At 43.8% G+C, this 26,430-nt stretch overlaps 1 protein-coding gene across 4 annotated transcripts in view; it reads right to left on the bottom strand.

Annotated features, from left to right (window-relative positions):
- The window catches only part of LOC146829757 (uncharacterized), a 224,399-nt gene that overhangs the window by 12,286 nt on the left and 185,683 nt on the right, over nucleotides 1–26,430 (bottom strand). For 3 of the 4 annotated variants that reach the window (XM_085606723.1, XM_085606720.1, XM_085606722.1), the window contains 2 exons: nucleotides 6,941–7,092; nucleotides 1,979–2,697 (listed from right to left, as the gene is read on the bottom strand). In XM_085606723.1, coding sequence (XP_085462849.1) covers nucleotides 2,531–2,697; nucleotides 6,941–7,092 — 319 coding nt within the window. In that variant the 3' untranslated portion in view covers nucleotides 1,979–2,530. Of the gene's footprint in view, nucleotides 1–1,978; nucleotides 2,698–6,940; nucleotides 7,093–26,430 lie in introns of those variants that run through there. The other variant, XM_085606721.1, reaches the window with a different exon arrangement.

Below are 26,430 nucleotides of genomic sequence, written 5' to 3'. Positions count from 1 at the left end.
GCGCTGTGTCCAGGCGCGGCGGCCGCGGGCTGCGCGGCGGCTGCCGGCGGAGGCTGCCGCGCCGTGCCACTTCCGCTGGGGCCCGGGGTCGTCATGTTCGTCACCCTTCACTGCTCGCGCCCCCAGACCGTCGCTGCGTGGCAGGCGTCCAGGCGAGACCTCTGCTGCTGCTGGAGTTGCGCGTGGGCGAGACCTGCGCCGTTTGGATGCTGCGCGGAGGCGAGACCTGCCGGGTATTTTTACTTGGAATGTGCTTTACTGGTCTCTCTCCCCCTTGGATGCTGCGCGTAGGCGAGACCTGCCGGTGTCCTTCCTTTTTTTTTTTGTCTTAGACTGGCTTCAGTCGTCTCACTCCCCCTCAGGCACCGCTGAGGACGCCTCTGCTGCACACTGCCTTCGGGGCCTTCCCCGGCAGAGCTAGAGCCAGCCACGAGCTCACCTGCAGAGCGCCAGCTGCTTTCCAGCGTGAGGACGCGCGCGGCGAGGTCCTCCTTGTTCCGCCTCTGCGGAGAGCGCCGGGCACCCCCCCAGGCAAGTTGTTGGTGCCGGAGAGGCGAGGCGCGGGTAGGCTCCGCCCTCGTCGCCAATGTGGAGTTCTTTGGTGGCACGTGGGGGTAGGGGAGGCCTAGGGGCATGGGATAAATAAGGACACGACAGCATGGGGTTACTGTGTGGGCCGAAGACCTCGAGCGGTCTCGCGCCCCTTTATTTATACCGTCGGGCGTGAGTGAGAAAAGTTTTAAAGCATAGTCTTTGTACTGGAATGATGCCCTACAAACCCCACACGCCCTTCTACAATGGCACAAGGCTGTGTGTGCAGGTGCGTGGTGACCAGAAGTGCGGCTGCGCTGGGTGAGAGGGTACATGAGCACATGTTCGTAGATATGGCACATTCTCTCGTTCTCCCTTCGATGCAAGGCTGGTAAATCTGGGGCAAAGTGTGCAACCCCGGTGTCCAAACACCGGTCCACATTTATGGGAGGAAATACAGTGCAGACCTGAGATAAGCGTGTGTGTGGGCAGCTGTGCTGCCTGTGTGCACTGAGCCTGTGTGCACTGCGCCTGTGTTCATAGCTGAGAAACTTAAGTGTAAATTTGGTCATTCTTACCAGGAGCGCAGCAAAGGCACCACAGGCCCTAATGCAGGCTAGGAATGTGGAGCCCTGCAGCCTAATTTGGGAGTTAAACGCAGCCTCTAGAAATTGACCCCTCGCATAGGCAGAGAGAGAGATAGTGAGAGAGAGTGAGAGAGAAAGAGAAAGCGAGAAATGAGAGAGAGAGAGAGAGAGAGAGGCCGCTAGTAAGAGATAGAGAGAGCACGAGAGAGAGTAGAGGGAGAGAGAGAGAGGGGGGGAGAGATAAAGGGAGATGGAGAGGGAGAGAGAGAGAAGGGGAGAGAGAGGCCAGAGAGAGGCCACAGAGAGAGAGAGGGAGAGAAAGAGAGGGAGTGGGAAAGAGAGAGGTCAGAGAGGGAGGGAGAGGGAGAGAGAAAGGGAGAGAGAAAGAGAAAGTGAGAAATGAGAGAGAGAGAGAGAGGCCGCTAGTAAGAGATAGAGAGAGCACGAGAGAGAGTAGAGGGAGAGAGAGAGAGGGGGGGAGAGATAAAGGGAGATGGAGAGGGAGAGAGAGAGAAGGGGAGAGAGAGGCCAGAGAGAGGCCACAGAGAGAGAGAGGGAGAGAAAGAGAGGGAGTGGGAAAGAGAGAGGTCAGAGAGGGAGGGAGAGGGAGAGAGAGAGGGAGAGAGAAAGAGAAAGAGAGAAATGAGAGAGAGAGAGAGAGAGAGAGAGAGGCCGCTAGTGAGAGATAGAGAGAGCACGAGAGAGAGTAGAGGGAGAGAGAGAGAGAGAGAGAGAGGTCAGAGAGTGAGAGGGAGAGGGCGAGAGAAAGGGTAGAGGGAGAGAGAGAGGGGGGGGAGAGAGAGATAGAGGGAGATGGAGAGGGAGAGAGAGAGAGAGAGGGGGGGGGGAGAGAGAGAGGGAGAGGTTTGAGAGTGAGAGGGAGAGGGAGAGAGAGAGGGTATAGAGAGAGAGAGGCCGCTAGTGAGAGATAGAGAGAGCACGAGAGAGAGTAGAGGGAGAGAGAGACAGAGGGGGGAGAGAGAGATAGAGGGAGATGGAGAGGGAGAGAGAGAGAGAGAGAGGGGGGAGGGGAGAGAGAGAGGCCAGAGAGAGAGAGAGGCCTGAGAGAGGCCAGAGAGAGAGAGAAAGCGGGAGAGAGAGAGGGAGAGAGAGAGAGAGAGAGAGGTCAGAGAGGGAGAGGGAGAGAGAGAGAGAGAGGTCAGAGAGTGAGAGGGAGAGGGCGAGAGAAAGGGTAGAGGGAGAGAGAGAGAGAGAGAGAGAGAGAGGACGGAGAAAGAGAGAGAGAGCGAGCGAGAGGGGGATAGAGAGAGAGGGAGAGAGAGAGAGCGAGCGAGAGGGGGATAGAGAGAGAGGGAGAGAGAGCAAGCGAGCGAGAGGGGGATAGAGAGAGAGGGAGAGAGAGAGAGCGAGGGAGAGAGGGAGTCAGACTAATGCCATCATAGGTCCACCTATTAGAGGAGGCCGGTAGGGTCCGAGAGGTCGCATTTCTGCATGTGGATGTGTGAGGTTATCCGTGGATACTGTTCTTGCATGGGCAGCATGGTGCCCAGGCGGCATCCCTTCATGACGGGGCCATCGTGGACATCCGGCTTTACGTTGAAGATCTTGAAACAGAATCCTGGAAAGATAAAAAAAGAGAGGAAGAGTAAAGAAGAAATAGAAGTCAGGTCATTGGTAAAAGTGAACCCCTGATGAATCCTTGAGGACGGGCTGTTTAAGGCACTCTCCAGTCCTGTCTCAGGTCTACTCAAAAGTCATGGACAAATGTGTGACCTACTTCATGCTGGCTGTGTGCCAGCCAGGGGTCAGACATACCACCAACTAGGCAACCTTCATGGGTATTGTTGAATTCTGAAAACCTTTGATAATGGCCAACCCCATCTACTCATCCTATTGGACTTAACAATAATGTTCACCACTGCTGCTGACACTATGGCCTTGATGAAAAGAACCCCAGTGTGAGATGTGATATGTCAAACAATTAACTATGATCACCATAGCCAGGTCCATGCATGGACCTGGCTATGGAGGGAATCGGCTCCTGAATCTTTGAATCCACAGATGTAAACCGTATAAGGGTGAATTACAATTGAAGAATAAGAAACCACAACATTATTAGAACATTTAAACGCAGAACAATCAGGATAGCCAACTTGGTGCAATTCACGAAAATGAAAATTGACTTGTGGATCTCTCTAGGGATTTTTACATATGGTGATTAATTATCATAACGAGAAGAAACTCAAGCCTAATAAGACAATAAAGGTGCGTGATCTAGTCCGGCATATTAGAAGAAGACTCACTAATTTTCTCGAGTTGGAGGAGAATAGGAAGCCATCCGTCTCATATCTAAAACCAACTCTAATTGCCCTGAAGAAGTCCTTTTGGACGAAACGCGTCGGCTACATTGGCTACGTTGTATGTACCTTTTCTATTTGTGAAGAAAGAAAGGACCCAATAAAGAAAGAACAATTTTTTTGAAATAACACCTACCTTATGGACAATCATATTTTACGATTATGAAGTAATTTTAAGGAGTGCTGGATCAAAGTGAATTGTTTGAAAGGCATAGGTTCTTTTGGCCCTAAGGAGGTTTAGGGGTATTTAACCTCAGAATCCCAGGCACCCTAAGTGTTTTGATACTTTTTGACCTGACCAAAAGGATTTGGTGCAATCTGTCTTTACCCGATACCCCGTTCGTTTGTATATTGTGAGATGTGATATGTATTTCTAACAATAAAATTCAACCCTTAAGGGTTTGTAATATATTGGGTGCGGTAAATAGCTTCTATTCTATACTTTTCTCAAACATAGTGTGCAACGTAGGTTCTGTTGCTACCTGCACCATAATCAGCATGTCGTGGCTTTAACCCGGCATGAATCCCCAACACATTTCAGCAGGTTTGACCTGCCGGATGTATGAGGTCTTGCATAGTTTGCACAACTAGTACTTGGGCTCCTTGAATGAACCCTGCAGCGATTCAGAGCCGCGGGGACCCGCAAGAACAGGCGTTGACATCACTGTGCCTAGGTGTGACTCAGACCAATCCCATCTAAATCAACAGGTACAAATATCAGCTCCTACTCAAAAACAGTAGGATGCCTTGCTGAGTCCCTCAGGGATCCAGGCCAGCTGCTACCCCCCCCCTGAATTTGTAAGAGGAAGCCCTAGGAACTCCATGATCTTGGCACCCATCGCACCGGTACCTTACACTGGACACATCTGAAGCAATTGGGAAGCAGCCATTCCAACATGGCCACTACCATGCAATACATGTACGATGCGGCACTTACAACGTGACTACCGCTACCATGAGTATGCCTTACCACGTACGCCTTTAAATGTAATCCGAGCCATCATCAGTGTCTGCACGTCAGCGCTCTAGACTCGGCCATTAGGATGTATAAAAAAAAGACCTGCCCATCAGAACCGCCTTTGGAGCGAATATGCGGGGGGTGGGAGGTGTTTGGGGTAAAAGTCGTTCCAGTGATGGGATCGGGACACAGCTTGGTGAGGTGGTGCCAGATTTCAATGCTATCCAATGGGCCCGTTTTAGATGTTATGGTAAGAGAAGATTTGGGGTTGTTCCTGTTTTGGTCTGGGTGGAGGAAAAGGCGGAATTCGGCCATGTTTTCAGAACACATTTTTCCTGTCGAAGGCTGGCATGGGGTCAACTGTGGTGATGGTGGATGGGTACCATATACAAGTGTTTTAGGGCTCAGAGCTAGGATTGAGACCGGCAGTAGATTTGTAAAGGCTGTCCAGGTGTGGGTTTGGGGAGCTGAAGGTATGCGTTTTATGGCTCAGGATTGGGGCCTGGGTTGTTTTCAGGGCTGGCTTTTAGGGCTCAGGGCGGGATGGTTTTCAGGGCTGGGAGAGAGGGAAGGAGTAGTGTATACGGCTTAGGAGTAAGGAAAAGGCTTTGGATCTGGACACTGGAGAGGGGCCGCAGTGGATGCTGGTCTTGGGGTTCAAGGCTGGGTTTGGGGCATTTTTAGGGTTAAATGCGTGGGAGGGGCCATGGCAGGTGCCAGTTTTAGGGTCAGGGCTGGGTAAGGGTTTCAAGATATGAGTTGGAAGTTGGGAAGAGTGTGTGGAATTGTGGTCTTTGGGTTGAAAAGTAATGCGTGGTAAGGGTACCCGTGCTGTAATCACAAGTTGTAACCTTTATCACACATTTGCCTTTACCATTCATGCCTTTACAATTAATTTGTTGTAAAGGCATGCGCGGTAAAGCAATATTTGTTGTAACATCCTCCGTGGTGAAAGTAATGCGTGAAAACAGTACCCGCGTTGTAACTGCCGAATTTCACAGGCATGCGCGGTTATTGCATGCGTGGTTCCATCATACAACCGAAGCCGTTAAGAATGTGCTGTCCAGTTGAGTCATATTCAAGAATGGATGGAACAAAGGCTTCTCAAAGTCAACTCCCTCAAGAGTTGATCCCTCTGACAGCAGCCAAAGACCGCCAGTAGAGCAGTCTAGGTTCTACTCTTGGAGACACGGACATCACCCAGGGAAAAGCCTGCTCAGCTCTTGGTGTGCTCGCCGTTCTGAAGTCCCTATGAAGCATCCGACCCACTTAAAGTAGTGCCAGCCGCAGCAGCCGACCAGCATCATCAGTCGCCTATGGAAGACCGGCTTGCTAAAAACAGCATGGCATGCATACTAGACCCCCCCTACTAGACATTCCCAAATACCTACTGCAGAAGCAGACATTTTCAGGATGTTTCAGAAGCAAAAACAAACTCCTGCTCAAGGCTCCTCTGTGTCAAATAGAGCGCAGTGGGCAGATCTTTCTCAGGAAATCACTGGGTGCTAATTGAACTCTACATGCAATATAAGGACTGTCTGTCCAAACATTTTCTGTTTTCTGTCTGGATTCTTGTATTAGTCATTCGTTGTAAAGCTATATGTAACACCACCACACTGTTTTTTTTTAGTCCTTTTTGAGTTTTTGTCCTGTGATTTAACTGTACAACAGCTATATATTCCATGAGACGTTGAATGCATATATAAATAATAACATATTAACTATGTGCTCTTTTTGGATGTGTCTTGACTTTAAGGGATTACTCGTGATTAATATCTTTGTTACTAAGCACTTGTTTGACCCGACAGAACACATTGTAGCAATTGTCGTATCTACGCATGTTCTGAGGGACACTGGGCTGCCCCATCATAGGTAATGGCTGATTTAGATCTCGGCAGACGTGTTACTCCTTCACATCGGTGACAGATATCCCGTCCACCGAAATATAAATCTCATTATATCCTGTGGGATTTATATTTCGACGGACGGGATATACATCACCGTTGTGAAGAGGTAACCCGTTCGCCAATATCTCCGTAAGTTGTCATACATTTACTCATGCATCCATTCATCAATTCACTGACTCATCCTTCCTTCACCCTCTAACACAAGCACAGAAAACACACAAACTCAACAACATATGCAAGATCCAATAAAAGAGTGGAAAAAAGAAAGCAAACTGCATTCGAAACACAACAGCGTATGCTTGCAGCTACGCTTAGCAATGGGTGGCCTTTTTGCCAAGGCATTCTTGAGGGTCTATTATTGTTTCAAAGTTCAATCACCGTCGCTGCCTCAAATCAGGAAGAACCTCAAGATCTGCTCTTCAACTGAACCGCTGATTCCCCCCGTGCCTCGAGACCCTAACGGGTGAGTACTAGCACCATACAAGAAACCTGATTGAATGATTGACTGATACCAGCATGAATACCCCAAGAGGCTTAACCTCACCAACATTCATCAACTGATGACTGTGCACCTACTTCAAGCCACCCACCTCTACGCTGTGCGCTGCAGCGCAAGGCCCTCTGCTTGGACTCACTTACCTGAGCCGATGAAGGTAAATCCTTCACTCCCAGGGCTGTCCCCCTCATCACCGTAGCACATGCCATGGTTGCTTATAGTGCCAGTGAAAGGGGCGTACACCGTGGACCCATCTCTGCATACAACGTCAACTCCTTTAAGGTATTTGCGGCCTCTGGAAATCAGAGATCAGTGTCAGCAAAGCAGGCATTATGGCTCCTAGAAGCATTAATATCTGGTGCAGATGTTGTGAATCTCACAGGAATGCAGTTTTGTGGGACTTAATATAGGTGTGTATGGCAGATATTGTACATCATGCTGGCATATGTATGTCACAATGGCTGCAGTGTAAATGTATCTGATGGACTTTATTATATATCAAAAATGCAGGTATGACTTATATATCATCACCCCATGCGTGGCTTGTAGGCATCAATGTATGTCAGCCATGCAGGCGTGACCTATATATCATCAATCCAGGCGTGGCTTGTAGGCATCAATGTATGTCAGGCATGCAGGTGTGACCTATATATCATCAATCCAGGCGTGGCTTGTAGGCATCAATGTATGTCAGCCATGCAGGCGTGACCTACATATCATCAATCCAGGCGTGGCTTGTAGGCATCAATGTATGTGATCCCTGCAGGCGTGACCTATATATCATCACTCCAGGCGTGGTTTGTAGGCATCAATGTATGTCAGCCATGCCGGCGTGACCTATATATCATCAATCCAGGTGTGCTTGTAGGCATCAATGTATGTCAGCCATGCAGGCGTGACCTATGTATCATCAATCCAGGCGTGGCTTGTAAGCATCAATATATGTCAGTAATGCAGGTGTGATTTGTAGGCATTAATATTGGTCAACAATAGAAGAATTAGTAATATACATTAACATATGTTAGCAAGGCAGGCCTTACTTGCAGATATTAACATTTGTCAACAATCAAGTCTGATTAATATGCATTGATACCTGTCAACAGTGCAGGTGTGACCCATGGACATTAATAATATATATCAACAATCAATGTGTGACTTGTAGGCTTTAATAAATGCCATTAATTAATGTGTTGTGAACATTCTCTGATTGTATTGTATGTCTGCAATGCAGATTGTGTGACCTTCAGAACAGAGTGTTAGCCAGCAATGCAGGCCTGGTTACTTGCAGGAATTAATGTAAGTCAGCATCACAGGCCTTGTGGCTCATGTTGGCACATATATATATATATATATATATATATATATAATATATATATATATATATATATATATATATATATATATTACCTACTGGCGGTCGCCAGTAGGTAGTTATAGTTAGGACCACGTTTCCATAGGAAATCCGCAACATTCTATTTTGAATAACTTTGGTGCCGGTCGACGAATCCTCGCAAATTTTTCAAAATAGGTGGGGCGCTACGCTCCGCTCCTACCCTGAAAGTCTCGGGGGGATTCGTCAAGCGGGGGCTGAGATAAAAGGGGGGTCCCAAAACGCGTTTTTCCCATGCATTTTTCCATAGGACCTTTAGACAGGGCTACAGCCCGAACGGCTGAACAGAATTTAATGAAATTTGGCAGAGAGGTAGTCCCCAGGTCAAGGAAGTGCCTTTTGTAGGTTTGGTGTAAATATGTTCAGTAGAATATGAGAAAATAGCCTTTAAATCAATATATATATCTGAGCCAGCTTACGGTGCGCTTACGGTACGCTTACCGTACGCGTACGGTGGCGTGCGCGAGCGCGATTCTGATTGGCTCTTAGATCTTAGTAAACATTCGAATCGTTCGAAACCAGGAAGCGGCGGCCGCCATTTCGTGTGTTTCACTCAGAAAAAAACGAGTGATATCTTGAAAAGGGGGCAAGGAGGAGAGTTACAGACCCCCTAACATTTGTAAGGGGGTCAAAGAAGGACAGAAAAGTACAAAGAAAACATTTATTGATTTTAAAAAAAATCGCGGGGTACGCGTACGGTAAACATCAACGTACGCGTACGGTAAAAAAAAAAAAGTAATGAAATGCAGATTTAAGAGTTTAGATATTAGGGGGCTCTAAAAAGAGCCGTTGTGTTTATGAAGTGATTTTTTAGTGGTACCTACAAGTAAGTACCGATGCAGAGTCTAAGGTTCAAGAGGAAGACTCTGTTCCCTTCATCATTGAAGTGCACACCATCTCCTCTATAAATGTCTTGCATGTCATAACGCAAGTTGTTGTGGTAAATGGATCCCATACCATAGTCACGGAGGAAAGCAGAAACAGATTTGTTGACGTGCTTTCTTGCTTTGTCAATTTGCGGACAGAAATGATTGGACCAGTTCCATTTTTGCCTTTGGCATATGTTAGAAAACACAAAGGCAGTTTTAGGGAAAAGTGAAAACAGTTGTGCAAAGGTGTCCTTCATAAGCATTTCCAGACCTACCCCAGTCAAAGTGCCTAGGTCATTGCCACCACAGTGCACTATTATGAGGTCAGGGTGTTGGATTTGCATGAAGGATTTCACCAATGGCATCAATTGGTGCCACTTTAACCCTCTCTGACCAATCCATTTAATGTCTACATTTGGCAAAGCAAGGTCTCTCACCATACCTGTTTTCTCTGCATACTTTTCACTCCAGAAGACATAGCTGTGCCCTACAATCCACACTGTGAACATGTTCAAAGGAGAACTGGATGCACTCAGGAGGTGTAATTCAGTAGAATGGTAAAAAGAAATGAAAGACAGTTTGGAAATGGAGGCATACATATTTTTTTCATAAAAAAAAGAACTGATTGGCTGTTTCATACCATTCTAGAATAAAAACTAGGCTGTATGTGTAAATTAATAGAAGCATGTTTTGTATTGGTTCAGAAACATGTGTTACCAAAGAACAGTACTATGGATTTGCTGTTAGGTTTGAAAAGTCAAGCACTCCTGCTCTTTGGAAATGAAACATTGTGTGGCGAACTTCTGACCTAACTCCACACAGCAGTGTTCCATGAGCTGTTGCTATGGTAGCAGGCAGAATTCAAGTTGGGGGAAGAGTACTAGGCAGAAGTCAAGTTGGGGGAAGGGTACTTTTGGAAAAGGGTTGGTTTTCAACCAATAGAAATGTGTGATTACATTTGAAAAAAAGGGGGAAGCACTGAGATTTGAAATTAACATGTATATGTGTGGAAAAAGGAGGGAAAGTTTGCCATTATCTGGTTCTGCTGAGAGGAGAGAGGTGTAAAGAACAGAGATCCTGGCTCTGATAATCTGCTGTTTGAGTGCCACATTTCTTTCACAGCTAACTAATTTTAAAGGTGAGTTTAGAGTTTGAGAGGGGATGTATATGGTAAATTAAGAAATTAATAATAGAAATGGAATTCCTTTTGTTGAAGTTGTGTTTATTATTTTCTGTTTTGGGAGACATTTAAATGTGAGGAACATGTAAAATAATATGGGCTATGTTTTCACGATAAATTAAGGTGTACTGGTAAAAATAAAGAATACTTTACGGGTTTGAGGTTGGACTCAGTAATGCAAATACATTCAGCATCACTAAGGCTGGTTGCCCTTGCTGGAGTGTAGGCAGTCACCCAGGTTACACATGGTGGTGGTCTGAAAAAGCAGTTTGGACATGTGCTTTTTTAAGAATCTGAAAAGTGGATTCATAATGTGTCAGTCTGTAAAAGTGTTTATCACTTGCCAAAAAAAAGAGTAGTAAGTGTGCTTTCAAAAATGGCAAAGAAATTTCGTTTTGTGACTAATGTGAAAACATGACTCTGTGTGCATATAGGAATTACAGGCAGAGATTTATTGCGTATTGCTCTGGTGATTTCACAGTTGCATTAGATGGAAAGGGGGAGCCATTTTTTGGTGCAGAAGCAGACTCTTAGCACACACCCAGCTGCTTACCCTGTGGAATCATGCACAGTATTCACAAGCGAGTGGGGTTTGAGGTTTCAGTCAGTAATGCAAATACATTCAGCATCACTAAGGCTGGTTGCCCTTGCTGGAGTGTAGGCAGTCACCCAGGTTACACATGGTGGTGGTCTGAAAAAGCAGTTTGGACATGTGCTTTTTTAAGAATCTGAAAAGTGGATTCATAATGTGTCAGTCTGTAAAAGTGTTTATCACTTGCCAAAAAAAAGAGTAGTAAGTGTGCTTTCAAAATGGCAAAGAAATTTCGTTTTGTGACTAATGTGAAAACATGACTCTGTGTGCATATAGGAATTACAGGCAGAGATTTATTGCGTATTGCTCTGGTGATTTTACAGTTGCATTAGATGGAAAGGGGGAGCCATTTTTTGGTGAGGAAGCAGACTCTTAGCACACACCCAGCTGCTTACCCTGTGGAATCATGCACAGTATTCACAAGCGAGTGGGGTTTGAGGTTTCAGTCAGTAATGCAAATACATACAGCATCACTAAGGCTGGTTGCCCTTGCTGGAGTGTAGGCAGTCACCCAGGTTACACATGGTGGTGGTCTGAAAAAGCAGTTTGGAAATGTGCTTTTTTAAGAATCTGAAAAGTGGATTCATAATGTGTCAGTCTGTAAAAGTGATTATTACTTGCCAAAAAAAAGAGTAGTAAGTGTGCTTTCAAATTGGCAAAGAAATTTCGTTTTGTGACTAATGTGAAAGCATGACTCTGTGTGCAAATAGGAATTACAGGCAGAGATTTATTGCGTATTGCTCTGGTGATTTCACAGTTGCATTAGATGGAAAGGGGGAGCCATTTTTTGGTGCAGAAGCAGACTCTTAGCACACACCCAGCTGCTTACCCTGTGGAATCATGCACAGTATTCACAAGCGAGTGGGGTTTGAGGTTGCAGTCAGTAATGCAAATACATACAGCATCAGTAAGGCTGCTGGCCCTTGCTGGAGTGTAGGCAGTCACCCAGGTTACACATGGTGGTGGTCTGAAAAAGCAGTTTGGACATGTGCTTTTTTAAGAATCTGAAAAGTGGATTCATAATGTGTCAGTCTGTAAAAGTGATTATCACTTGCCAAAAAAAAGAGTAGTAAGTGTGCTTTCAAAATGGCAAAGAAATTTCGTGTTGTGACTAATGTGAAAACATGACTCTGTGTGCAAATAGGAATTACAGGCAGAGATTTATTGCGTATTGCTCTAGTGATTTCACAGTTGCATTAGATGGAAAGGGGGAGCCATTTTTTGGAGCAGAAGCAGACTCTTAGCACACACCCAGCTGCTTACCATGTGGAATCATGCACAGTATTCACAAGCGAGTGGGGTTTGAGGTTTCAGTCAGTAATGCAAATACATACAGCATCACTAAGGCTGCTGGCCCTTGCTTGAGTGTAGGCAGTCACCCAGGTTACACATGGTGGTGGTCTGAAAAAGCAGTTTGGACATGTGCTTTTTTAAGAATCTGAAAAGTGGATTCATAATGTGTCAGTCTGTAAAAGTGATTATCACTTGCCAAAAAAAAGAGTAGTAAGTGTGCTTTCAAAATGGCAAAGAAATTTCGTGTTGTGACTAATGTGAAAACATGACTCTGTGTGCAAATAGGAATTACAGGCAGAGATTTATTGCGTATTGCTCTGGTGATTTTGTGGTAAATAATTTAATTACCGGAAACTGAATTTGATACGGAATCTTAATAAAAATAGCTCAGAAAAATAAGAGGCAGAATCCGTGGTATAAGAGGTTTCGGAATGGGCTTTATTCCAACGAACAATTCGAATTGTCGACCTCAAGTTCCATCACCACGGGGGTTCAGGAAGTGAAGTACAATACTTTATTGACAAGGAATCATTTTTATAGAACATACATTACAATGAAACCAATGTAAGAGGCGTAACAATTGATAGCAAAGATAACATCTCACATGCGTAACTGGAAGAGGCGTAATTGGGAGTAACAAAGAAACGTTATTGGTTGTGATGTCACATATGGGTGGGTCTATGAGATAATTTCGCAATGTCAGCAGAAATACTTGGCAGAGATGCGCGCGCAGCAGCATGACGTGTGATTGACGTGCAACTAGGGGGTGAAGGGGACTTGACATTTAGCTCTACATGTGGAGACAAGAAGTCTGGGGGGTCAAGTCAACCTAATCCCAAATCATATCTAACATCCTATGTTTAGAGAACTTATGTTATCCACAAAGGAAGGTCTTCTTGGACAAAATCTATTCTATACTGACTGTGTGTGCGTGCACAAGTGTCTAAGTGTCTACATGAGATGCAAGGGGCAGAAATCTTTCCATGGCAACAGGGCTATGAATTACTTGCATGAAGACAGAGAAGCCGGGCCCTTTGCTCAGTAGCTGAAGGAAATGTTTACCTAAACTACTAGACAGGAATGCATCGGCTGAGGAACGAAGCAGATAACTTGAAGGTGAAATACAGTTTTTGGCAGGCAGGCAGACCGGCCGAGTCAGGCACCGTTAGCCGCACAGGGAGTAGGACAAAGTTCATGGATACAGATGCGAGCTCAAGCTGAAGCTGTCAGAGGCAGAAAGCAAGGAAAAGGCTTGATGGCAGAATCAGGGCCTACTCGCCTGAACTGCAAAATGGAGTAACTGAGCCATATAAAGTCGGTGGCCTTTTGTACTTAGGAATCGAATATCCAGCCCATTCATGGCGGATCTGAAAGAGGACATGTTGACGGTGGACGCACATGTATTTGCGTCTTCATAACTGGAACTGGAGGGAACATACATGTACTTATAACATGCACAGGGAACCGTTGGGGTCCAAGATAGGGGACATAACTGATCATAAAAATCCATATTTCCACATTCCCTCCTTGTCCCCTACTTGCCCTTCAAGAGATATCAATCTTCATTAATCCATTGATCTGTTCATCTAGCATCATTTGTTCTTCTTTCTTCTTTCGGGATCTTGAATGAAAACCTTGATGTGGAATACACGATGTGGCACACAGACCACAAATCGCTGGTCCACATTGCAGGCATAAGCAGCAACTGAATAGTATAAGAAGGCCAATACCTAGGAAGGATAGAACTCTCCATCCCCAGGCTGATAACACGCTCCAAAACCACCCGGACCAAGTCCAAGTGCCTGGATTCTGGTGTATCTGGCTCACAATCTTATGAAGGCGAGTTATAGCTTTATATACAGATGGCGAATTTTCTGGTATGAATACGCAGCAGCTTGATCCGATGACCCTACAAGCTCCACCCCTATCGGCCAGGATGACGTCAAGGACAAGGCGATTTTGAAGAACAACAATCCTCATCGCAGACTGCTCCTCTGTCAAGTTGTCTAGGGCGGCAATAGTTTCATTCACTACAGCTTCAAGAGTCCTAGTTAATCTACGTATTAGCTTACTATTGGTAACTGTACCTATATAGGGAAAGAGGCCTTTATTAAAATCTACATACTTTTCCCATGCCGTCTCAGTGTAATCGACAATTGGGAGATCTCTCCGTTCTCTATTGTGTACTAAATGAATATTTCTGTGGTAGTCTGGAGGAGCTAGGAAAACAGGAGGCAAAAGGAATGCAATGTAACAGGTACCATCCCAATCTAGAGGCAGACGCATATATGCAGTCTGACCACATATGAAGTAGGAATGGCGAGAAGCTCTAAATGAAGACTTGCCTTGATCACTGAATTCTATTACAGTAGTGCATTTACTATGGCCCATATGTATGGAACCATTCTTTCTTACACACAATTCACCCTTAGCTGGGAACACTGACATGGCAGGCAAAATTGGTGCAACTTCGGATTCGACATTCAGAATCATGAGATTAAGTGTAAAATTACCTAATCCATATACTTCATTTTCTAGATCAGTTCCTGTTCTTTTGGGACAACCCTCCTTGTCAGGGTAGCAGACTTTGAGTAAAACTAAGTTCAGATTTCCCCATACCCAATTGTCTTGATAAACTGCTGTGTTTGAATCTAAGGAATTGATTAAACTAAACCAAGCTCCACAGGAGCCATTATGTGTAAACGGATATGGAAAGAGGGGCAGAACTCCTTTATAATTCTGATAGGGAGGGAGTCGGCCACATATCCAACAATTGGTAGCATTACTAGTCTGATGGGAATGATGTAACATACTAATGAAAGTGTTATTGCGCAGCGCAAATCTATAGGACAATTCATGCGGGGGTAGGTCACTAAAAGAATGTTCAGCAGTAACATTATAGACATGTTTAGAAATAGGATAATATATGTGCAACAATATACTTGCAGTAATTATTATAAGACTCAAGAAAAACAAAATTAATAACGTCACTATACAATGACTACGCAGTGATTTACAGTACGCATGTCGTTTCAACATTTTTCGGGTTTTTCCTCTATTCAGGTCTAAGGGATACATGTCAGAGACAAATTCAACCGCTTCACCTTGGAGAGGACTTAAACAATCAAATTGTCTGACTTATTAGACCTGAGTTTTAATTTATATTGTTCCTGGCTACTGGGTTCAACCAAAGGGAGCTTTGAGTCAATGGGTGAAGACACACAAGGTGTGGTATTTACATCCGATGGTAGTCCATGAAATTTCTTGATATGACTTGAATGTACCCAGCCTTTTCTGCCTTCGATCTTCACGGCTGTCCTTGTGGTAAGCAAGACTAGTTGTGGCGACTTCCACCTAGGATCCAGCTGGGTCTTTCGGTCAAAGTTCCTCACCAGCACTAGGTCCCCCGGAACTACGTCATGGGGTTTCACCTCAGTGTTGTCAGGAAAGGCTGCAGCTACCTGTGAACGACAAGATTGTAGTGCAGACATCAAGGAAGCCAGGTAATCTGTCAGCATATTACAGTCAACATCAGTTATTTTACGGGGTATAGGCGTCCCCCACATATTCGGTGGTCTTCCAAAGATCACCTCATAAGGGGATAGCCCTGTTCGAGAGTGTGCTACCATTCTCATGTAAAAGAGTGCAACTGGTAAAGCTACTACCCAATCAACACCTTTCTCTCTACATATTTTGGACAATCTGATTTTCAAAGTTTGATTATGTCGTTCCACGAGACCTGCTGCCTCGGGGTGTCGGACACAATGAAACTTCCACTGATATCCTAGCAAAAGTGAAACATGTTTCATCAGTTCGGATGAGAACGGCTGGCCGTTATCTGAATAGACAACACGTGGTAAACCGTACCGTGGGAAGAATTCTCGAACTAGCTGCTTGGCAGTGGTCGGGGCAGTGTAATCTGATACTGGGTAAGCTTCGGTCCAGCGGGAAAGAGCGCAGACAATTACGAGAACATATTTGAATCCTCGACATCGTTCCATCTGGATATAATCCATCTGGAGGACTTCAAAAGGGTGATCAGGAGGCTGAAATCCACCCTGCTCTACGGGAATGCTTTTACCTGGGTTAAACTGACAACATATCATACAGGTACGGACCTTTTGCTTAGCTGCTGCTCGTAAATGTTTGTTGAACCAAATGTGTTGAATGCTGTCTAGCATAGCTTTCTCTCCTAGATGCGCTGGACTGTGTATTGTAGTTATGATAGCTTGGACCATAGAGTCAGGAAGAAACCATACAGATTTCTCCTTCGTCATCCATCCCTGGTCTGTTTGGATCCCTCCTAATTCAGTCCATTTCTTTATTTCGTCTGGTGTAGCATGTGTCTGTATGTCAATTACGTCAAGAGCGGGATCCTTAATTGTCATACAATGTGTTGGTGTCTGGACTATTGTCTTTGTCATGTCGGATGTGCGAGTTTGAGCAGTCTGTTTAGCTGTTCTGTCAGCTAAATCATTGCCTTGAGAAATGATATCAGTAACTTTCGTGTGAGCTTTACATTTCATAATCGATATTGCAGTGGGTAAATGGATTGCGTCTAACAGAGCATGAATGAGGGATCCGTGCTGAATGTGGGTACCGTGAGAAGTTAAATAACCTCTCTCTCGCCACAGCACGCCGAAGTCATGGACGACTCCGAATGCATAACGTGAATCTGTGTATATGTTGACTTTCTTATTTGTGGCTTGAATACAGGCTTGTGTCAGAGCAGTAAGCTCTGCTGCTTGAGCTGACAAGGTATTTATACAGTTTGTTTCAATGACTTCAGTATCTGTTGTGACTGCATACGCGGCCACTAAATCTCCTGTACTTGTTCTCATACATGAACCATCTACATACAACGTCAGGTCTGGATCTATCAATGGGACATCTGTCAAGTCTTGTCTGGGTTTCGTCGTTATTGTAATAACTTCAACACAATCATGAGCTAGTGGGTCTGTTCCGATTACAGGTAAAAGTGTGGCAGGATTCAATGTATTACAGCGTCTGATTTCTATATGTGGCTGAAACAATGTTAATTCGTACCCTGTAAGTCTTGCTATGGTCAAGTGTTGTGTTTGCGTTCGGTTCACAAGAACCTCTACTGCATGCGGTACTTGTACTGTCAATGGATGTCCTAACACTATGGCATCGCTTTGTCTGATTGCTAAAGCTGTTGCTGCCACTGATTTCAGGCACGCAGGCAAAGCCTGAGCTACGGGATCTAATGTACTAGAGAAATAGGCACATGGTTTGCGTGATCCTGCTTGTTCCTGAGTGAGTACTGACAAGGCAGTACCTTCTCGTTCTGTAACAAAAAGTGTAAAATGTTTCCTGTAACATGGTGTCGCTAAAACAGGTGCTTGACATAGAGTTTTCTTTAAGCTTTCAAAAGCTAGTGTGTGTTCCTGAGTCCAAGGGAGGACAGTCGATGTGGCCGCCTCCTGTGTTGTCAACTGAATGAGTGGTTTTGCTAAAAATGCATATTGAGGGATCCACTGCCTACAATATGAAGTGAGGCCTATAAAAGCCCGCACCTCCTTTTGTGTCTTGGGTATCGGCATGTTAGCAATTAACCGAATGCGGTCGGGTGTAAGCTGCCTTCCCTCCTTGGACAGCGAGTGTCCAAGATAAACAACTCGCTGGACACAGAATTGCAGCTTAGAAGGGGACACCTTGTGCCCCTTTTCGGCTAGAAATTGTAAAACCGTCAGTGATGCTTTTTCACATTCAGGTTCGCTTCGGGCGGTGATCAGCAGATCATCGACATATTGAAGCAGTGCAGTGTTAACTGGCATGTGTATACTGTCAAGTTCTCGTTTCAGTGCTTGGCTATAGATGCTGGGGCTTTCTGTAAATCCTTGAGGTGCGCGTGTGAATTTAAAACTTCGTCCATTTAAACTAAATCCGAACAAGTATTGGCTTTCCGGATCTATTGGGACGCTGAAAAAGGCATTCTTGAGATCAATTACAGTAAAGAACGTTGCTTGTGAATCAATGGCTGTCAATAATGACGAGATATCGGGGACCACAGGGAATTGTGGCACAATGCATTTGTTTAATTCGCGCAGATCAATAACCAATCGATATACTGGCGGGGCCTTTGGATCAGTTCGTTTAAGAATCGGAATTATCGGGGAATTACATACATTGGAGTCAGTTTCCACAACCACTCCTTGGGCAATAAGCTCGTCAATGATTTGCAGTAAGGCCACTACAGCATCTGGTGGTAACTTGTATTGTCGCATTCGTGGTAGTACCACTCCTGCCTTTAGTGTGACTCGATATGGTGTAATGTTCATGCAACCAACATCAGTAGGGCCTTGTGCCCATAAATGTGTGGGTAAAGTCTGCAGTCGGGGATCCATGTCTCGAGATACATAGTGACCTTTGAAATCACGTAAAAACAATCTTACTCCTTCCGGAGAACAACATATTATCGCTCCTAGAGCTTTCAATGTCTTTATACCTAACAAGTTTTCTGGACATGATTTAGTAAGCAATAAATCTGTAGTTCGTGTCAAGGGTCCAATCGTAAGTGGAAGAGGCTGTGATACTTCATTAACAATAGGTTTTCCTGAAAAACCAAGGGAAATATTCTGTGAGCCTGAGAGGGGTGCCCCTGGAACTTCACTACGTTTTATTGTTGTTCGACTTGCCCCTGTATCAAGTAAAAATTTTCTATCTTGACCCAATAATTCACTGTGCACATAAGGTCCTTCTTGATCTACAGGGACCTCGATAAGGGGTAAGTCAACTTCCCTCTCTAGGCTGGTTCATGCGTATCGTTGATACTCAGGATATTCATACTGTGCGGTCTGATACATTTGTCGTGTCGTGGTTTGTGCGGCAGCAACAGGCAGCGCTGGTGCAGCCGGCACAAACTGTATAGACTGTTGTGGAGCTGGCATGGACTGTTGCGGAGCTGGCATGGACTGTGCATGCTGCGGAGCTCCTTGTTCATTCTGATCCTGTCTAGGTGGCCGTGGTCTTTCCTTTGCAAGACCTACAGCGATATTACGTTTCAGGACTGGACAATCATGTACATAATGACCTGGCTGTTTACAATAATTGCATGTCCCTTTTACAGGAACTGCTGAATCTCCGGAATGTGTCACACCCTTTTTGTGACCGTCAGTTGGAACTGTCTGGGAGACTAACATTTTCATTTTCGTGTCTTTCATACGTCTTTGTTCATGTTCTTGTTCCTCTCTGATTCTATTGTGATGGTACTGCAACATTTGTAACATTTGTGATGGGGTGTTACCTTGCCAGGTACTCTCGAATTTCAATACTCTATTCTTCACTTGGGGCAAGGAATTTTCAACTAATTTTGTCACAAACAGATGTGGATATGATTCACTACTTGCTTTTATGCCACTATTTATACCAAAACATTTTTCGAATCGGGCATAGAAATCACTAGTGTCTTCATCTTGTTTTTGTTTACAGGCTGAGATTGCACCCCAATCTTCTTTTTTCGTAGTTAATAAACGTGGCAGTACCTGTACTAGTAAACCTGGTAGTGCTTTAACTTTATCCCCGAGCCCTGAACCTGCAGTTCGGGCCTTTTCTTCTGCTTCTAATGCTGTCCAGTCTATCTTTTGGTCTCCCACTTCCCACTCTTTTTCCTTAAGTTTTTCATAAATGCCAGCAGGCATTAATACCTTCAATATTGTCATAATGTCGGGATAGGTATACTCTCCCATGAGTAACATGTCTTTAATTTCTCGGTGAAAACCCGCTGGGTCTTTGTCATGACTGGGTACCACTTTCTTCATTTCTAACAATTCTATTTTAGAAATGGGCGTATATACAAATACACGTTTAAACTCATTGTCATCGCCTTTTATTGGGTGCACTTCTCGCAAGGGATTCTGTCTATCCATGTAATACGGCGTTCTTTCCTTGATGGGCAGTGGGACATGTTCTGGGCATACAAAAAGAATGTACTGCTTTCTGGATTCTAGTATTTCTCTAATTAACTTAGTACCTGAACCTCTCCATCTATTCGTGAGTAATTCAGTCAATATATCAGGTAAGGGACCAGGATCGGAATGTTGGTTCTTATATAATATAAGAAGTTGTTGAATCATATAAATTCCAGCTAAACGCTGTTCATCTGGGCTGAGGTTCAAAAACGTGTGTGCTACTGTATCATCACCATATTTTCCGGGACTGTCAATCCAGTGAACGGCTGACCTGGCTAATTCTTGTTCATCCATAGAATCGAGGAGGTGATAACCCCTTCGTTCTCGGAGTAATTTGTCAGCGGTTTGGAACGAATGTTCGGGAGACCTCATATTTATTATAGGTGTTGGATAAGTTCTGTTATTATCTGGACATATCGGACGTATCGGATCAGTAAAACATCTAGTATTATTACAAGATCTTCCTCTACCTACATAGGCTATAGTTTCTGACTGTCTTGCGGAAAATTCTAATTCTCCCTCTTCGTTTTGTTCAAACTCGTCTACCGCTAATCTTTCTTCATGTATTCGTTCTATTTCTTTACGGATCTTTCGGCACATGGCCACTATACATCCTTGCTTATCATGTTTCCCGTCTGATATATTCTGGCTCCATCTCGTAAGGATTTGCATTACTTCCGGGTTTACCCCCGGTCGGTCTTGATTTCTGATCACACAATTTATGAGGAAACGTAACAATTCCCCCTGTATCTCCACTTTCTGGTATTCCATAGCTCTGTTAATACATTCAGAATCTCGTCCTGTTTGGACAAAATGATATATATTATCTAGATGCATAGTCATTCCTGGTAGCTTCCCTAAATACGTCGCAGCTCGTCTGATACGTAATGATGCCAGGACCATTTCGTCCTCTTTGCCGGGCACAGGGTCATATCTACAATCTACTAGAAGTTCCTTAAGCGTGCGGGTATTTATAAGTTTGGGCGTACGTGGATGTGCTGATTCTTGAAAACTAAGTTTACTTATTCTGGGTGGCGTAGAATAAACGCTGGTAGCACCTCCGGTAGCCCCATCTGGGGTACTGGGCGCGAAAGGATTCGTTGATCGTGATACAGCAACTATAGGTGTGGGCGCAGCTGTAGAAACAGCTGCGGGAACAGATGTAGAAACAGATGTGCTTGCCGAAACTTGTGTCGGAGTTTGTTGTTGCAAAGATACAGACACCTGGTCTTGACGTTGAACCCCCCCAGCAGACGGTCTATGTGGTGCGGGGTTAGCATACTCGGGAGCGGCGTCATCTAAATATGAGGAAAGAAAAACATCTTCTGCGGTTCTGGGATGCCCCTTTGGATGTGCTTTTATCGGAAACAATGGGGGTGGCAAGTCTTTTGGTATCTCCGGAGTAGCCTTAGGTAATCCTTCGGCCAGAAGGGGATACATACCTTTCATAAGGGCATTTCTTTGTCTATCTACTTGTTCTGCTTTTAATCGTGTACCTTCTTCAATCAATAGATTTTCTCGGACTTTATTTGAACTTTCCTTACTTTTCTCTTCCTGTCTTAGTGCTTTTTCTGCACGTCTATGGGATTCTTTACGCCATAACTCAACGGCGTCTTTCTGTGACTGTCTAGCTTTCCTTTTCCATAACTCTTCCTCTACTTTCATGATGCACTCTGCATCCCAGGTCCCAGCTGCGGGCCACCTCTGACTTTCTGGTAATTCCTTGGTGTAGTCCACCCATAAATCAAGAAGTAATATGGCGTCTAAGCCATGTTTGTGATACATAAAGTGCCCTGGAGTGTCCCTAGGAGGAATAGGAACAGCTTCTTCGAGTACTCCTTTTCTAGTTGTGATCTGTCTTAATTTCGAAAAGAGCGGCATATTGACAACTGATCTGATACTTAATCTTGAACACACTTAATACAAAAACACAATAATGAACAGTCATTCATACCACAATATGCAGGACGTAGTGACACATTTAACATTTAGCATTTAAATGAACACCAATGATGATAGTCTAAGAAACTAGTCACTAAGCATAATTCTCGGCAATAACTAAATACTTCTGAATACTTGATGTACTGCTAAACAGTACATATACACTGCTGAAACAGTGCAGACCGGATTTGTGTACCCAAACCCGTCTTGACCGGCACAACCTATGTGCACGTCAGAACGCCTCCCCAGCAATGGTACTCACCGGGTAGCTCGGAACGGAAGGCCTCGGAACGGAACTGAACTGAACTGGACCGGACTCGAAAACTTCGGGACTTCGGAACATCGGAAACCTCGGAACTTCGGGACTTCGGAACTTGGTGGGCCTCTGTATACCTCGGATCTTGCTCTCTCAGCTAGGCTCTGGTCGGGATACTTCGCACTTCTCACCGCCTCGTCTGGGTTGATCGCAGCCTCAGTCGCCCCCGCTTGACCGGAGGGAGATACAGGAAATCCTGCTGGTACGCGTTATTGTCCGTCCAGCTGTGGCAGGAGACCGGGCCTGCAACGCACCACCGGCGCGTGAGATGAGAAAGTGTCCCTGTTCGGGCGCCAATCATGTGGTAAATAATTTAATTACCGGAAACTGAATTTGATACGGAATCTTAATAAAAATAGCTCAGAAAAATAAGAGGCAGAATCCGTGGTATAAGAGGTTTCGGAATGGGCTTTATTCCAACGAACAATTCGAATTGTCGACCTCAAGTTCCATCACCACGGGGGTTCAGGAAGTGAAGTACAATACTTTATTGACAAGGAATCATGTTTATAGAACATACATTACAATGAAACCAATGTAAGAGGCATAACAATTGATAGCAAAGATAACATCTCACATGCGTAACTGGAAGAGGCGTAATTGGGAGTAACAAAGAAACGTTATTGGTTGTGATGTCACATATGGGTGGGTCTATGAGATAATTTCGCAATGTCAGCAGAAATACTTGGCAGAGATGCGCGCGCAGCAGCATGACGTGTGATTGACGTGCAACTAGGGGGTGAAGGGGACTTGACATTTAGCTCTACATGTGGAGACAAGAAGTCTGGGGGGTCAAGTCAACCTAATCCCAAATCATATCTAACATCCTATGTTTAGAGAACTTATGTTATCCACAAAGGAAGGTCTTCTTGGACAAAATCTATTCTATACTGACTGTGTGTGCGTGCACAAGTGTCTAAGTGTCTACATGAGATGCAAGGGGCAGAAATCTTTCCATGGCAACAGGGCTATGAATTACTTGCATGAAGACAGAGAAGCCGGGCCCTTTGCTCAGTAGCTGAAGGAAATGTTTACCTAAACTACTAGACAGGAATGCATCGGCTGAGGAACGAAGCAGATAACTTGAAGGTGAAATACAGTTTTTGGCAGGCAGGCAGACCGGCCGAGTCAGGCACCGTTAGCCGCACAGGGAGTAGGACAAAGTTCATGGATACAGATGCGAGCTCAAGCTGAAGCTGTCAGAGGCAGAAAGCAAGGAAAAGGCTTGATGGCAGAATCAGGGCCTACTCGCCTGAACTGCAAAATGGAGTAACTGAGCCATATAAAGTCGGTGGCCTTTTGTACTTAGGAATCGAATATCCAGCCCATTCATGGCGGATCTGAAAGAGGACATGTTGACGGTGGACGCACATGTATTTGCGTCTTCATAACTGGAACTGGAGGGAACATACATGTACTTATAACATGCACAGGGAACCGTTGGGGTCCAAGATAGGGGACATAACTGATCATAAAAATCCATATTTCCACAATTTCACAGTTGCATTAGATGGAAAGGGGGAGCCATTTTTTGGTGCAGAAGCAGACTCTTAGCACACACCCAGCTGCTTACCCTGTGGAATCATGCACAGTATTCACAAGCGAGTGGGGTTTGAGGTTTCAGTCAGTAATGCAAATACATACAGCATCACTAAGGCTGCTTGCCCTTGCTGGAGTGTAGGCAGTCACCCAGGTTACACATGGTGGTGGTCTGAAAAAGCAGTTTGGACATGAGCTTTTTTAAGAATCTGAAAAGTGGATTCATAATGTGTCAGTCAGTAAAAGTGTTTATCACTTGCCAAAAAAAAGAGTAGTAAGTGTGCTTTCAAAATGGCAAAGAAATTTCGTTTTGTGACTAATGTGAAAGCATGACTCTGTGTGCACACAGGAATTGTTTTTAGATATTTAATTGGTGAAGGTGTTATTGTGATTTTCAAGTATACGAAAGGGGTTTATAGTATTTTAAGATTTCTAAAGAATATAAAAAATGTAGTAATATATTTAAATAAAATAAAGGAATTTTTTTTTAGTTTTTTTCAGGTATTGCTGAAGAGCAGTGAACAAAATTTAAGATGCCTACAAAATCCAGAGTAAAAAAAGACCACAAAAAAAAACGTATATTTGAAGACAACTGGAGGACCTAAGTTAGTGGGAGATGCTCATGTTGGGAAAAAGAAAAAATCTTCTGGTAAGCAGACAAAACATTTTTTAAAGAACATATTCAAAAAAAGGAAAAATGTACAAAATGTCTGTACTGGAAAGAATGTTTTCAATAAAAAAGGACAGGAAAAAATTGAGAATTTAGTTAATGCAAATATACCTTCTGCAACTAAAAAGATTAACTTAAACAGAAAAACAGCGTTTAAAGAGATACGTAGAAAAATGTTTCAGAGAAGAATTATGTCCAATTTGATAAAGGATGTGAAGAAATATAAGCAAAAGGCTAAGTTTTATAAGAGAAAAAAAGAAATTGAAGCCGTTGCAGCAAAGGCATTAGAATTAAGAAAGGAAACTATTCATTTTAATTTTGAATAGGATGCGTACATTAGATAAAATGGTTAATGTACTGAAATCACAAAGCAAAAGGAAAAGAGTAGTGAACAGAACAAACTTTTGTAAAGTGTTTTTAGGAAAATGGATGCATAGTTCAAGTAGTGAACCTTTTTTTAATGAAGAGAGCTATTTTCAAAGTAATAGTTTGCTGCATGCAGTTGACACCAGAGGTCGTGCTTACGAAGTGAAAAATGGTTGCATAATGGAGAAGGAGATAATGGTTCCAAGAGATGAGGTGCAAGTGATGGCGGATGAGGCTATGGGGAGACGTCCTAAAGCCCCAGTGTACACTTGGAATTGTAGTAGTATTTGCACTGTGCGTCAGGAATCTATTGATACATTTTGTGAGTTTCTAAGAGAATATAGTAAAAAAAGTGTAAAACAGAAGATTAAGGTGCTTCAAAGTCTAGATCCATGCAGAGTGAGAGAGAATACTGGTTTGCAGGGTCATTCTCTGGCTTGTCTATCTAGAAAAGTGTGTAATAGTGTTTTCCATCATTTTAGGATGCTGGCTGTTCATCATACTGAAATGAGAAAGTTTGTGAGACGGTTGTATTTTGCTAAAAGTCCAGCAATAAAGTTAGATGAATTGAATAGGGCTCTGTTCCGTGGATCGGTATCAGATGTAGAGAAGGTTGTTGATGAAATTCAGTTTTGTTACTTTGGTCCTGAACAAAACAGTGCAGAAAAGGACACAGTAAATGAGGAAGAAGTGGAAGAGAATGTAGAACCCTCTGTAAGTAAGACATTTAATGATCACATAACAAAATTTGCAATAATCTCTAATGAAAGACCAAATATTACTTGTATTTGTTGCCGCAGAACTCATTATAGAAAACAAACTAGGAATGTTGATCTCTACAGAAAGAGTGAAAATGAAGATAATTATAAGTGGAAGGATTTTGCCACATATATATTTCTTGAAAATTGTTTTGAATTGGGTGAAGATCAGCGTATTTGTAAATACTGTTACAACAAGTTAGAGGAAAATAGAAAGCCGACCAGAGCTGTACATAATAATTTAGAATTGGATGCTATTCCTGCTGAACTTTCTGAATTAAATACATATGAGTCTATACTCATTCAATGTGTTCATCCGTTCCAGACCATAGTACGTATGGAGCCCAAAACTGGTAAATTACCTCCTTCAGATTTACTGAGAGGTTTAAAAGGTAGAGTGGTGTATTTGCCCTTGGATTTGAAAAAAAATATGGAAACTATTGATGCGGATACTTTGGAAACTGAACCATTAATTATTCTGGTTAATGGTGTACCTACAAAGAATAAGAAGATTTGGCAGGAGCTGGTAGATGTACGGAAAGTACAAAGAGCAAATTTGTATTTGAAAAGGAATAACAAATGGTATGAATCAATTTATATAGAAGAAGAAGAAGAAGAAGATTTACAAGAAGACACAGAAACACCAACTGGACAAATTGAAAAAGTGGACAAGTCAAAGGAAGAAGAAATGTATGAACATTTTAGCATACATCCTCTTCATTCAAAAGAAGTTATGGGAGACAATATTGATCTGTTTCAGATGAAGAAAGCAAAAGGAACTCCCGTGA

Source organism: Triturus cristatus, chromosome 5_2 (assembly GCF_964204655.1).
Source record: "Triturus cristatus chromosome 5_2, aTriCri1.1, whole genome shotgun sequence".
Lineage (NCBI taxonomy): Eukaryota > Metazoa > Chordata > Amphibia > Caudata > Salamandridae > Triturus > Triturus cristatus.
The sequence above is the reverse complement of the archived record's forward strand: the minus strand, read 5'-3'. Positions and strand labels throughout refer to the sequence as shown.